The sequence below is a fragment of the Protopterus annectens genome, chromosome 5.part1, assembly GCF_019279795.1.
Source record: "Protopterus annectens isolate FY-2018-M chromosome 5.part1, PAN1.0, whole genome shotgun sequence".
NCBI lineage: Eukaryota > Metazoa > Chordata > Ceratodontiformes > Protopteridae > Protopterus > Protopterus annectens.
In genome coordinates, this window is record NC_056736.1 from 340,908,288 (window position 1) to 340,921,927 (window position 13,640).

Sequence of the window (13,640 nt, forward strand, 5' to 3'; positions counted from 1 at the left end):
GACACCATCAGGTCCCATGGATGCTGTGTTTTTTGCCTTGGAGAGGGCAGTTCTCACCTGGGCGTTAGAGATGTTTGGGGGGCTACAATCATTTGGTATAGATATCTCTCCTTTTGGGGGGGAGAAGTTTGCACTGAACCTGTCAGCCAGTATGTTGGCAATGTCTGTAGGATCAGTAATCTTCACATCATTTTGAACTAATTCTGAGCATATCTGGGAGTTTCCTCCCAGGTTTCTAACATAGCTAAAGAATGCCTTATGATTGTCTTTTGAGTCCTTAGCTATTTTTCTCTCAAAATTAGCTTTGGCTGATTTTCTGAGAGCTCTTAGCTTTTTACTTATAGTGATCAGCGGTGTCTTACCTTTTAAGGATTTTGCTCTATCTTGTAGTAGCTTCCTCCTTTTGTTGTAGAGTTTGTTTATGGCTGGGGTCCACCAGACTGGACGCTTGCCTTTGGTACAAAGAGTCTTTGTTTTGCTTGGGATTGCCTGATCCATGCAGCCCTGCAGGTGCTGGTAGAAGGCATTTGTAAGTGATTCAGCGGCTTGAGTAATGTTTACCGCCAGCTCGGGGGCCTTAAAGGAGACCACACTAGTCTTTAGAAGTGTGAAGTCGGCTTTCGAGAAGTTTTTTACTGTGGTCTTTTTTATTTCAGGTGGGGGCGGGATGAAGACCTCCAGCGAGATTAGTTTGTGATCTGATCTCACCAGTGAGGGGTATACTTCCGGTGTTGAACATTGTGCTCCCATGTTCGTGATGATGAGATCAAGTATGTTTTCTCCTCTTGTGGGGATGGTGACTAGTTGTTCCATGGCATTTGAGTTTATGAATTCCATGAACTTTTGTGCTAGAGTGTTTGGGCTTGAGTAGTGTTCCCAGTCTATTTTAGGGTAATTGAAGTCACCTAGTATGATGAAAAACTTGAAAAGGTTTCACAGGTACAAGTACCTCTGTGGTGTTTATTACCAGAATAACAAGAAGCAGAATCTCCTTCTGTTTCACAGCTTACTTTTTGTTGGACAAACTTTTGTATTTCATCCTTAGAATTTACTTCATCAAAAAATTATTTTGTCCCCCAAGGGAAGAATACGTTGAAGCCAGCTGGGTATAGCAGTTTGAATCTCACACCTGAATTTCGACATTCCCTGAATAGTGGAATAAATTTGCTCCTGTTCTGTCGGATGTACAATAAATAATCATTCTCCACAAACAGTAGAATCAAGCAAACCGTGTTCATGTAATTTTGGCAAATATTTTCAGCAACTGGAAACGCAAAGAAGATATTGTGGCTGAATATTACTAGAGAGTCCTTTGAATGAACAACTTTCTTTCAAAATGCATGCTAAACTCCTCAGTTTTTGTGAAGTGCCAGGGGTGCTGTGAGCTTTCAGAAATAGTCAGGAGTACAAGGACTAAAAATGTGCTTATTTTAGCAGGTCCTGCCTGAAAAAAAGAAAGAAATGTCAAAAACTTAAAAATGTGTGCTGTTTTCAATCAGAAAAAAGTAACACTCCAGATAAATTACCCAGGGGCTTATTTTTTTCTTGGTTGATGTGAAATGTACTTTATTCACTTACAGACATTATAAATGTGTTGTATAAACAGTTTTTTTAATTTTGAAACATGATCTGTATAACAGATGTTCAAATGCTTTAAACTTTAGAGGAAGATCTTAAGCTTACATTTGGTAGGCTTAAGCAAGCTTAGTTTTTGAATGGGTTAAACAGAGTTTGAACACACTGGTTATGTAATTAATTTATGGCAACTGAGAGAGTACCTGAAAGGAAAATGTTGCCTACATAAATAAACCCATATATTTGCCGTTGTGTTTTTCCTGCAATGTTAGTATAAAGATCTCCATTTCAACAGTTTTAAAGTTACTGTACATCAGGCAATCATTGTAGTTCTAAGCAACTGAATAGGTACATGTCAATCATTAAATCTCTTCTAGCTGTGATTTATTACCTGAATTAAACGGTTTTGACAATTTATGAGGTTTTTTTGGAAGATCAAGTTAAAGAGACTTAAAGGTTTTTAAATTTAAGAGAGAGAAGGAACTACTGTACTATAACGCTGACTATATTGGACTGCGCAGTGGTGCAGCAGTAGTGTTAATACCTTACAAGAAGTTCTTCAGTTCGATTTTCAGCTGGAGTGCATTCTGTGTGGATTCTGCATGTCCTCCCTGCGTTAGTGTGGATTTTCTCTGGGTACTCTGGTTTCCTCCCAAGTTACAAAATCATGTGTCTGGAGTTTTTCTCCCCGGGCCTCCACCGAAAATTGGCTTCATTCCAAGTCTGACTTTCCTGGTAAACATATGTTAAATAAAAATAAAAAACATTGCACAAACTTATATAGGTTTTCTGGAATATTTTGTTTGCAAATTTGTAAGTAATCTAGTGCATAAATATATCCAGAGTGATGGCTGGTTATAGAACTGTTAGTAAATGCTTTTGGCGATTATACAAATTGGAAAAAGCAAAAAGGAAGAATTATTATTGGACTATCTTTAGAAGGGGAGCAGATTTGTTAAGTAAAGTTAGATGTACTATGGCAAGGCTGAGTTTCAGGAAATTGATGCAGGCCAGTGGATTAAAATATGAAAAAAGTTTAGTGACTTATTCAGGTGACAATAGAAAAGCTTTATTTAAAGATTTAAGAAATTACAAATGTAAAAATCAATCTGAAATTTTACAAGAACAAAATGGAGAGTGTTGAGTCCAAATTTATTAGCATTTGTTTCTGCAGATAAATTTGCTTGTTTTAGAAGTACTACTAATAACTATAACAATTTAAATCTGCTCTGCAGACAAGGCCTTTTTCTTATGATCAAGGAGACTATGTTAATAAAAGCATTAAAATATTTCAAACCCAACTCTGCAGCTGGACTAGATGGGTTAAATGCATATTTTTTATCAAATATAGTTAGGTTTATGCTTCCTAGTTTGGTACATCTGTTTCAGAAATCCTTAACTAGGGGGTTTGTTCCACCATCTTTGAAAGAGACTTTTGTTCTGCCGATGCATAAGGAGAGTTCTCCTAGATCATTTGATAATTTTAGACCAGCTAGCCTTACTGGTATATTAGACAAATGCTTTAAACGTATTTTATGTGATTATATTATAGAGACTGGACTTTGTGGATGAAATATTATCCAACGCGGCTTTATCAAAGGTAGATCTTGTCTAACCAATTTGTTTAGCTTTCATCAAGCGGTTTGGGAAGGCTTATATAAAGGGTTAGCAATGTATGTGGCGTATTTGGAACTTACAAAAACACTTGATTCCATTCACCTCAATCAAATAGTATCTGTAATGAAAAAGCCTAATTTTGATTTGTACCTCATTAGATGGTAGGCGAATAGTTGAAAGGCAGAAATTGTAGGATTAGAGTAAAGGGTGCCTTTTCTCTTTTCTAATATTGAGAATTTGAAAGTAGGAGTGCCTCAGAGGTCTGTTTTGGGACATTATTTTTCCTCTATTTTTATGTCTGACTTTCCATCTAATGATAGGATTTGGGTTAATATATTCGTTAACGACACTGAAGTAGGTTCTTTAGTGGTATCTGTGCAAAAACAGTTCAGGTTACAAAACTTCTGGATGTTTTGACAGCATCAGTTCCAAACAATTTGCACTGATTTTCATACTAATAAAACAAAAATTGTTAATTTTGGTTCTAACAGTGTCAGTTACCCCTGTGCTTTGAATATCACTATTTTGAAAAGTATGAGCAACATAAGGGACTTAAGGATACTAAGTGATTGTGATCTTTCCTTTGAAGATGGTCTAAGAGCTGTTATTAGGAGATGTTATTCGGTAGTAAAAGACATTCTCTGCTCAATTGTAAGTAGGGAAATGTCTATCTTAATTCCTGTCTATAAGTCAGTGATGCAGCCCAATAATGAATAGTGTGCTGTGTTGTGTTCTTATAAGAGTACTCAGGTGAGATGGCTATAAAATAAACAAGTGCTATGCAAGGCAGATTGCACTACTAAAAGTTATGGACTGTATGGATAAATTAGTAAGACTGTCCTTATTTTCTGTTAGTAATAGGTTGATAAGTGGAGACTTAATTCTGATGTATAGGTATGTGCATAAAAATGCAAAAAAAAAAAAAAAGAAAAAAGATCATTTCATTACTGAGCTGAGTCTTTCGAGCAAATATCATTGGAAATACAAAATCTAAGGGCTTAAACCTTCCTTGCAGCATAAATAGCACATGTCTGAAGGACCAGTATGTGTTGCATAGAATACCCCTTCTTTGGAACAGGCTTCCCAGCCACGTGAAGTAGAGTTCTTCTCTAACCCAATTTTTGAAATAAAAATTCAAGACGTCTAACACTAGAAACAGCAATGACTTTGGGGAGATTCTAAGTTTTAATACTAAAAAAAAAAAGATAATATCATTATTGACCTGGTTAATATTGAACTGCATTGCTATTTAGAATAAGATATACCAGTAATTTAATGACTTTTAAGAAGCAGCTGAATGAATGGGTAGCTAACTGGGTTTATGGTTCTACTCTTATAGGCAGCAAGCTCTTTGAAGGCCTAAAAAAAACTATTAAGCTTGATTTATTAAAACTGAAATATAACTGAGTGTACCCTATGCAGTATTGGAATTCTTTTCCATTTCTTTTCTTTTTTTCTTTTATAACTGGGTCATGGCTGAATAGTTTTTTGGATTAGTTCACTTACCCAGTTTAACGATTTGTTCATTTATTTACTCACTCTCTAGTGCCTGTTTTATCCAATTTATTTATTTATTACATTTGTTAACCGGGTAGTGCCCGACTGGGCCATAATCCCATTTTCAGCAGAGGCCCGGGTAGAAAAGCTCCCCAGGCAGCAACAAAGCATACAGTAATAATAATATTTCCATAATAATACAGGAGTTAGAACGTAATACAAACAATTGTGTAAACAAAATACAGTGTCTCCAGTAAAAGGACAGGCCATTGTTAACTTGTACAGAGATACAAAATTACAAAGACAGTGCACAATATAAATTCAGAGACAATATGTGCATATATCTTCAATGAATAATGACAGGGAATTATTTACTATTCCAGACAGTGTGAGACTGCAGAGATTACAGAGAGATGGGGGGAGTATAGTAGGAGGTTACAGAAGAAGAAAAGATAATTTAAAGGAGTTAGAAAGAATTAGCCTGGTGCACGGCAGAAAAAAAAATCCACTGTCTGGCTAGGTAGTTCTTACTAGGTGCAAAGCAAAAATAAATAAATAAATAAAAATAATCCAGGATGGGATGCTACTTCATCTTAGTTCATGCTCCACATAGCATGCACACCAATGAATAGTTTGAAGGAGTATCAGTTCACCTAGAATATGGCTTTGGGATAGAGGAGGTAATAGTATCACTTGGAAAAATGGGGACACAGAGAGGGCATGCAAACTCTGCAGTTGGGGCACGTCTTTTGGAAACCAAACTGTTAAGCAACACTGCTCACCCCTTAACCACTGTGCTAGCCCACTATAAGATCATACCGAGGTCTCCAGTAAAGCAAGATCCACACATAAACAGGTGTTTTTCAGCTATTAGCAAACATAAATAACATGTTGTATGCAGGTCATACAGGTCTGAGAAAATAATTATATAGCATAATGATAATCCACAAACGTGTAGCGAGTCTGCTTACATGTTGCTTGTTTGTTGCTGTGCTTAGTCATTTCTTCATTTCAGAAACATAGTAACTTCATTTTTTTGTTTGTTTTCTATAGTCCTAGTTACACGAGAGGATGAATTCAGCAATCGTTTGAACAACAGAGCCTCTTTCCGAGGATGCACAGCTTTGCATTATGCAGTCCTGATTGATGACTATCGAGTTGTTAGACAGCTGCTAGAAGCAGGTATGAAGCAATAAGACACACACACTATTTTTACTTATTTTCATTAATAGAAGCAGTTCATAGAAATCAACTTTCAGTTTAAATTATAGATGTGATGTTGTCAGTCTCGTTTTTATTCTCACTGGTGGGTCAGATCTGATCCATTGCATCCATCTCGGCCATCACATAGGCCTGAGGTCCTCAGCTAAGCTCGTGAGCATTTTTCCCTACCCATAATGTAACTCCCCTCCTACCTCACATCTCATTTGCTGCACAGAGAAGAGGTTCCAAAAAGCTTGCTTTGGGCTAAGCGTTTTCAAATTTTATTTTATTTCTTAACCTTTGTTGTTAGTTTTCCAGTAGTTTGTTAGTTAGTATTTTTCTACTGCCTTACCTCTTAGTCAGATTTATAGAGTGAGTGTTTCCTACCCCTGTTATCACCCATTTAAGTTAGAGGGTGCATAACTAGAGTGCACTTCAATTAGAGGACGTTATTCCTGTTTCCTTCTTTCTCCCTTTCTTTTATCCTCCGTTTAATTTAGAGAACGACTAAAAAGACAAAAAAAAAAAACTTCTCTTTCATATTTTTTTCTCATCTCTCTCTCTCTCTCTCCCACTACTGGAGTGTTTGTGTGTTTGTCTGTGACCCTGTATTTTTTGCTTTATTGCTGTTTTTCCATCACAATGTCACAAAAGCAGGAAGGGAAACTGCTTGGATTTAAGAAGTGTCAGAAATGTGGAAAGCAGATGCCCCTTAGCGTTGCACACACTTTGTGTGTGTATTGCTTGGGGCCTCTTCACCTTTAAGAATCATAGGTTCATAGGTAGGTACTAGGCTATTGGCCCTAGGGCCTATATAAGCCTAGCCAAAAATGTACCCTGGCTTTCGCCACCCAAGAAAATTATTTTCCTGTGCCCCTGTCAAGCAGAACCACAGAAGTGATCCCCGGGGTGAATTTCCTATTTCCCATCCAATCATCAAGATTTTTCTTGAAGAGTGCTAATGAGGAGCTCTGTTTGACATAGATAGGTAGTCTGTTCCAGAGTATGGGAAGTCTCTTGGACAGGAATCTATCCCTCCAGCATGTTCTGTTTATTGTGGTGACAAAGTTGAGGTCCCTAGAGCGTGTAGCTCGGAGGGATTGGGATTTCTTTAAGTGGACCTTGTCCAACAGCTCTGGGTTTGACATAGCTTTATATGTTAGCAGAGATCGCCTCTGAGTAGGTTATATGCGAAGGAGTAAAGCTGGAGTTTTTTTAGATGGTCTGCGTAAGGCATCTGTTTGAGGCCAGTAATCCTCTTTGTGAGGTATTTTTGCGGCCTTTCCAGTTGTTGTAGATGTCTTGTGAACTACATACCAAAAGGGACGTTGTACTCTATAATGGGTCTAATTAGTGATGAGTACAGGGGAACAATGACCTCTTTTTTTCTAGATGAGAAACCTTTTGTGATGAGGTGTGCCACGTAGAAGGATTTCCTGACCACTTTGGTGATGTGATTATCAAAGGAGAGACTACTGTCCACCTGTGTCCCAAGGTCTCTTATTACACTTTCAGTGTTAAGTATACTACCGCCTATGTGGTAGTTCATGGGTACAGAATTTTTACCAAAGGGGATGATAATGCACTTTTTGGCATTGAGCTTGAGACCATGTCTTTGACACCAGGCATCTGTCTCAGTGAGGCCCTTTTGTAGGATGTCCACATCGTTAGGAGTTTCAATTATGGCTCCTAGTTTGCAGTCATCTGTGAATTTAGTTAGCCAAAGACCTTCTGTGTTAGCCTGTACTTCAGAGAAGTAGATACCAAACAGGAGAGGACCCAGGGCTGAACCCTGTGGTACTCCACTTGTCACTGGTCTGAAGTATGATTTGGAGTCTGCTACTTTCACAGTGTGGGTTCTTTCCGTAAGCCAGTTGGCAACCCATCTTGTGACATAGGGATTTTTACCTATTTTAGTGAGTTTATCTATAATTCCAGAGTGGGAGATGGTGTTGAACGCCTTGGCGAGATCTAGATAGGCTGTGTGAACCACCTTACCCAAATCTATGGCATTGGTGACTACTTCAAAGAAGTCTATCAGGTTTAGGAGACATGACCTGCCTTTTACAAACCCAAACTGTGTGGGGTCCGGGGTTTGGAGATCTCCAATGTCTTTGTTTATGAGTTCCATGATGATACGTTCCATGGCCTTGCAGACGAAGCCCGTCAGGCTAATGGGGTGGTAGTTCCCAGGGTCTGTTGTGCCCCCCCCCCTTGTGGAGTGGGATAACTGTCGCGGTGTGCCATTCAGTGGGCACAAAGCCTGAGGTGAGGCTATGATTGAACATGGTACTTAGGTGGGGTGCCAGTTCATTCTGTAGTTCATGTAGAAGGCAGCCTGGGATGTTTTCAGGTCCCATGGATGCTGTGTTCTTGGCTTTGGACAGTGAAGTTTTTACCTGTGCAGCCGTGATTACAGGAACTTTGCATTCTTCCGGTATAAAGATGGGCCCTTTAGGGGGTGAGAGGGGGGTAAAGTTAGCACTGAACCTATCTGCCAGGATGTTGGCAATACCAGTTGGTTCTGTATATTTAGTGTCATTGTGCTGTAACTCAGAGCAGATTTGAGTGTTGCCATTGAGATTTTTGACATAGCTATAGAATGCTTTGTGGTTGTCTTTAGAATCAATGGCAATTTTGTTTTCATAACTAGCTTTGGAGGATTTTATGAGGGATCTCAGCTTCTTACTGAGGCTGACCTGGGAGTTCCTCCAATCGTGGGATTTTACTCTTTTTTTGCAACAGTTTCTTTCTTCTATTGTAGAGTTTGTTTATGGCAGAAGACCACCAGATTGGCTTTCTTTTTTTGGAGGATAGCATCTTGGTTCTGTTAGGGATAGCACGATCCATGCAATCGTGTAAGTGCTTATAAAGTGCATTTGTGTAGGATTCAGCAGTCGTACCTCTATTGTCCATCTGCATGGGTGTCATGAAGTTTGCCACTTATGTCTTAAGAAGCGTGAAGTTGGCTTTGGAGAAATTTTTTACAGTTGTTTTCCTAATGGGGGGTGGGAGCGGGATGTGGATGTCTAGGGTGATTAGCTTGTGGTCGGATCTGACCAACGAGGAGCTGACCTCTGGTGTGGAACACCGGTCACCCATGTTGGTGATGACCAGGTCTAGGATATTGTTGCCTCTGGTGGGGGTGTGGATAAGTTTATCCAATGGGTTGGAATTGATGATTTCCAGAAAACGTTGAGCAAAAGAGTTGGTACATGAGTAGTTTTCCCAGTTAATGGTAGGGTAGTTGAAATCACCCATTATTAGAGTGTTGGGTTGTACCTTAATATTTTCTAGTGTATCAAGAAAAGAGGAGTGGGAATCCTGGGACATGGTGGGGGGTCTGTAGCAAGCTACAATCTGGATTGCGGTTTTGCCCAGAGTTAGTTGAACTTGGATAATCTCGGATGCATTATGCTGAGCAACTAACTTGGAGGTGTGGATATCCTTAATGAATATGGACACGCCTCCACCTTTAGTGTTTTGGTCTGGGTTTGGTGGCCGAAAGGTGTGGTATGAATTTTAGCCTGGTAATGCAGGGGTGCTCTCTGGAGCTTTGAACCAGGTCTCTGTCACTGCACAGATGTCAATGTTCTCCATTTTAAGGAGTGCCTCGAGTGAGTGCATTTTGAGGTTTAGACTTCTAGCATTGAGTAGCATTACCCTCAGATTTTGCTTGCTTGTACCTGTTACGGTGGTGAATTTGTCATTTGAATCTTGCCTAAAAAAGGCACTATATGGGGTGGCAAGAGCCTTTGCCAGTATCTGGAATCCCAAGGGCAACAAGTGCAGGCCATCTCTGGCAAAGCAGCGTGGTCTGTCGATCATGTCATCCCAGGCAGACAGATACTGGATTCCCTTAGAATGACATCAGAAGCTTAGCCAGCTGTTTAAGTCAATCATTTTGTCCTTGTACTGTGGTGTCATTCTGGGTGATGGCAGGATGCTACTCAGGGCTAGGGTCATACCAGCCTGGGCCACAAGATCAGAGAGCTCCTCCATGTCTCTTTTCATGTAGTGCAGGGAGGTACGTCTCAGGTCATTCACACCAACATGGACAATGACAGAGTCATATTTGTACTTGTTGTGGAGTGACCTGAGTGTGTGCGCTATGTGGCGGATCCTGGCACCTGACAGGCAGCTGACAGTAACTTTTCCTTGTTTAGCCTGGTGAGTGGAACATCAGTGTGCCTGACTATAGAGTCACCTATGACTAGAGTTTTGGGTACTTTATAAAGAACACAATTCAACCAACACCAGAACATGTGAGAATGATGTTTATATTACCACTGAAAATGATGATAATGAATTATTAAATCTATCTGTTTATGACTATGAAAATGCTGATTTAGATTTAGTTTATGAAGACACACTTGATAACACTAAGGATGGTGAAATGTTTTTTACTGGCTATGGGAAAATGGCTATCCCATATTTTGTATCTGACAGTACATTTACACCTTACATTAAAATACCTGCAATTTCTACTTTTTTCAGAATAGTATTTAAAGAAATAACAGTTTTAATAGAAAGTCTGAAAAATGTACCTAAATATTATAATTTAAATAAAGATGAATGGATGGCTTTAAAACATTTGAAAAAAATAAAAAGGGAATTTATTTTTAAATGTGCAGACAAAGGTGGCAATTGGGTAGTGTTAAATAAAACAGATTATTGTGAAATGATCTATGATTTGTTGAAAAATCAAGATGAATATTTATGCTTAAATAAGGACCCAATTGCAGAGTTTAACAGTGAATTGTTGAATCTCTTGGAAAGAGGGGAACATCTAGGTTTCTTTAATCAAAGTGATGTAGGAAAATTATATATAAAAAAACCTATGACGCCAACTTTCTATGCATTACCGAAAGTGCACAAGAGTTTATTAAAGCCACCTGGAAGGCCTATAGTATCAGGCAGAGATTTTTTTTTGAGCAAAGTTAATATTTTTTTGGACTTCCATTTAAAAAGTCACCTATCTAAAATTACAGCTCACATCTCTAATACTCAAGATTTATTAGATAAAATTGTTAAAGTTAAATGGAACAACGGTTACTATTGGGTAACTATAGATGTGAAGGCATTATATACCAACATTAATAAAAGATGGGGGCTTGAAGCTGTTCAAGATATGTTGGGAGACGGTCCCAGAACCACTTTTTTGATACAAATGTTGGAATTTTGTCTTTCTTACAATTATTTCCATTTCAACAATGACTTCTACCTTCAAATTAAAGGGACGGCTATGGGGGCTGCTTTTGCGCCCTCATATGCCATTCTCTACATGGGATATTTTGAGAAGTTATATATTTATTTAACTTCTTTCTATCGGAAAAATGTAATATTCTATAAGCGGTTCATTGATTATCTTTTACTGATATGTAGTGGTGAGATAACTGAATTTCTAGAGTTTTTTGAGGAGTTAAATAATAATGGTCATGGATTAAATTTTTCTTATGAATTTGATAGAAATAAGATCAATTTTTTAGATATAACATTGTTTCATGAAGATGGAAAAATAGGGTATAGACCTTTTACGAAAGAAACTTCTGTAAACATGTTCCTACATGCAGAGAGTATGCATCCGGAACACTTGATATGGTCATTACCTTTTGGTGAATTTCAAAGAATTCATGACCATACCAGTGATACCAATGAGAGGCATAACAAGCTAAGAAATGTAGAATTAAGATTATCTAAGAGAGGTTATAAAAAAGACCATTTACTATTTTCAAAAAATGAAGTACTAGGAATTACAGACCACTTAGAATATGAACAATATGAAGGTAGACAGGAAAGACAAAGTCTTTTAACAGCAGAAAGAAAAAATTCTTTAGTGAAGGGAAGAAATGAAGATGATACTCAGGATAGTGAGTTTAAATTGTTTTTTGTCACGAAATACTCCCCTTTATCAAAATAATTAAGTAATATTGTGAGAAAGTACTGGTATCTGATATGTGAAGATGATAACATAGGTTTTATGTTTCCCAAAAACATAATTTCCTCTTATAAAAGAGGGAAAAATCTGAAGGAGTTACTTAATTATAACTTTTTCAGTAAAGGTGAAGAGGAAAGGAGAAATATTACAGTAGATACTTATATATGTGGTCAGTATAGTGTTTGTGGAAGAATTAATAATTTAACTAATATTAATGGTGTGTCTTTTAAAGCTAGATATCGTTTTAATTGTAAATCAGTGGGAGTGGTATATATCCTAGGTTGTTCATGCCACAATACTTGGTACATAGGACAAACAAAAAGAATGGTTTGTGTTCGAATCTTAGAACATTTAAAAGATATTAGGAATAAAAATGAATTTAGTCCAGTGGCCAAACATTTTTTGGAAAAACATAAAAGTGACCCAGGCAGTTTAAGATTTTGTGTTTTGGGTAAACCCTTTAATTGTGGAAATGGGGGATTATTTGTTCAAAAATTACTTGAATTGGAGACCAGAATGATTTTGAAATTTAATACACTGAAACCACATGGATTAAACTTAGAATTAAGCATTTAAACATTAATTAATTCCCTCACATATAAATGGCACTTAGAGATTATAATTTTGTTTATAAAAGTTTACATTTTATGAAAAAATTATTACAGATTATTAAATAAATTGATAAAAAGGATTCATATATGTGATACAATTTTTTATATCTTATACATTTCAGTGTAATTTGATATGTAGTAAGAGAATAAATATAAAATGCATACACAATATTTAATGATTAATACTTGCTCATTTTTTTATAAATAGTATGAATTACTTAGAAGCAATCAATATTAAATTCATTTTTTCACACATTTGTTAATAAACATGTGGAACTTTATAGTACAAGAATATTTAACTTGAAGGCATTTTGACCTTGATTGTATTTTTTAATTTTGACATATAAGAAAAGAAATACTGTTAGAGCACTTTAAAAACATGATTATGAAATGATGTAATGAGTTAATTGAATTATTAGTGCTGATTAACTTAATTTTTTGTATAAATAATAGTTAACAGCACATTGTGTCTGTGATCCTTTGAAGGCGAAAGGCCGAGGTACCAGATCGCAATAAATGCTTTACTGGCATGGTGTTGGTTGAATTGTGTTCTTTTTGGAAGTTGCTGCTTTTCTAGAGTGTTTGTGGTTTTGGGTACTTTATGCCTTATGGGCTGTAGTTGAGTGGCACACTGAGTATGTGAGCTATGTGTCATTTGGGTTGTGTTGGGGGGGGGTGGAGGTTGCTTGCATTTCTGCTTTGGAGGTCTCTGTTGTTTGGGCAGATTAGTACTGAGAACCTCCGCGAATGTAGGTGTGTGTTTTGTGGTTCTGTGTGAGTGTTTTGGTGGTGTAGGTTTTGAGGGACTATGTGATGAGTGTGGTGCGGTGCAAGTGTTTACCTTCTCCTCTTGACTGTCTAGGCCAGTCTTTGGTAAAGAGAGCTTTGCTTCCAGTTTTGCTATATAAGTGCATCTCTCACAGGTTGTAGTGTTGGGTGGTAGGAGGAGAGGGTTGTCTGTGTACATGAGGCAATTGCTGCATTGTCCCAGGATGCCCAGATTCATCAGGTAGACAGGAGAAAACACCGGGAGCTGACCTTTAGACATGCCTGAATAAGTGCTTATTTATTAAGTACTAAAACTGTTTTCCTCTAGACAAGTGAGGAAAGTTGAGTGCTTTCTGTCACAGTTTTAATCAAGTGCTTAAGGAGCATGAGAACAAACTAATTTTAAAGGGCTTGCTAAAAACCCCTTTCTC

At 37.6% G+C, this 13,640-nt stretch overlaps 1 protein-coding gene across 1 annotated transcript in view; it reads left to right on the plus strand.

Annotated features, from left to right (window-relative positions):
* CLPB (caseinolytic mitochondrial matrix peptidase chaperone subunit B) overlaps positions 1 to 13,640 on the plus strand; it is a 2,847,862-nt gene that overhangs the window by 840,912 nt on the left and 1,993,310 nt on the right. Inside the window, exon 5 of the mRNA XM_044073023.1 lies at positions 5,743 to 5,871. Within this exon, the coding sequence (XP_043928958.1) occupies positions 5,743 to 5,871 (129 nt within the window). The remainder of the gene's footprint in view (positions 1 to 5,742; positions 5,872 to 13,640) is intronic.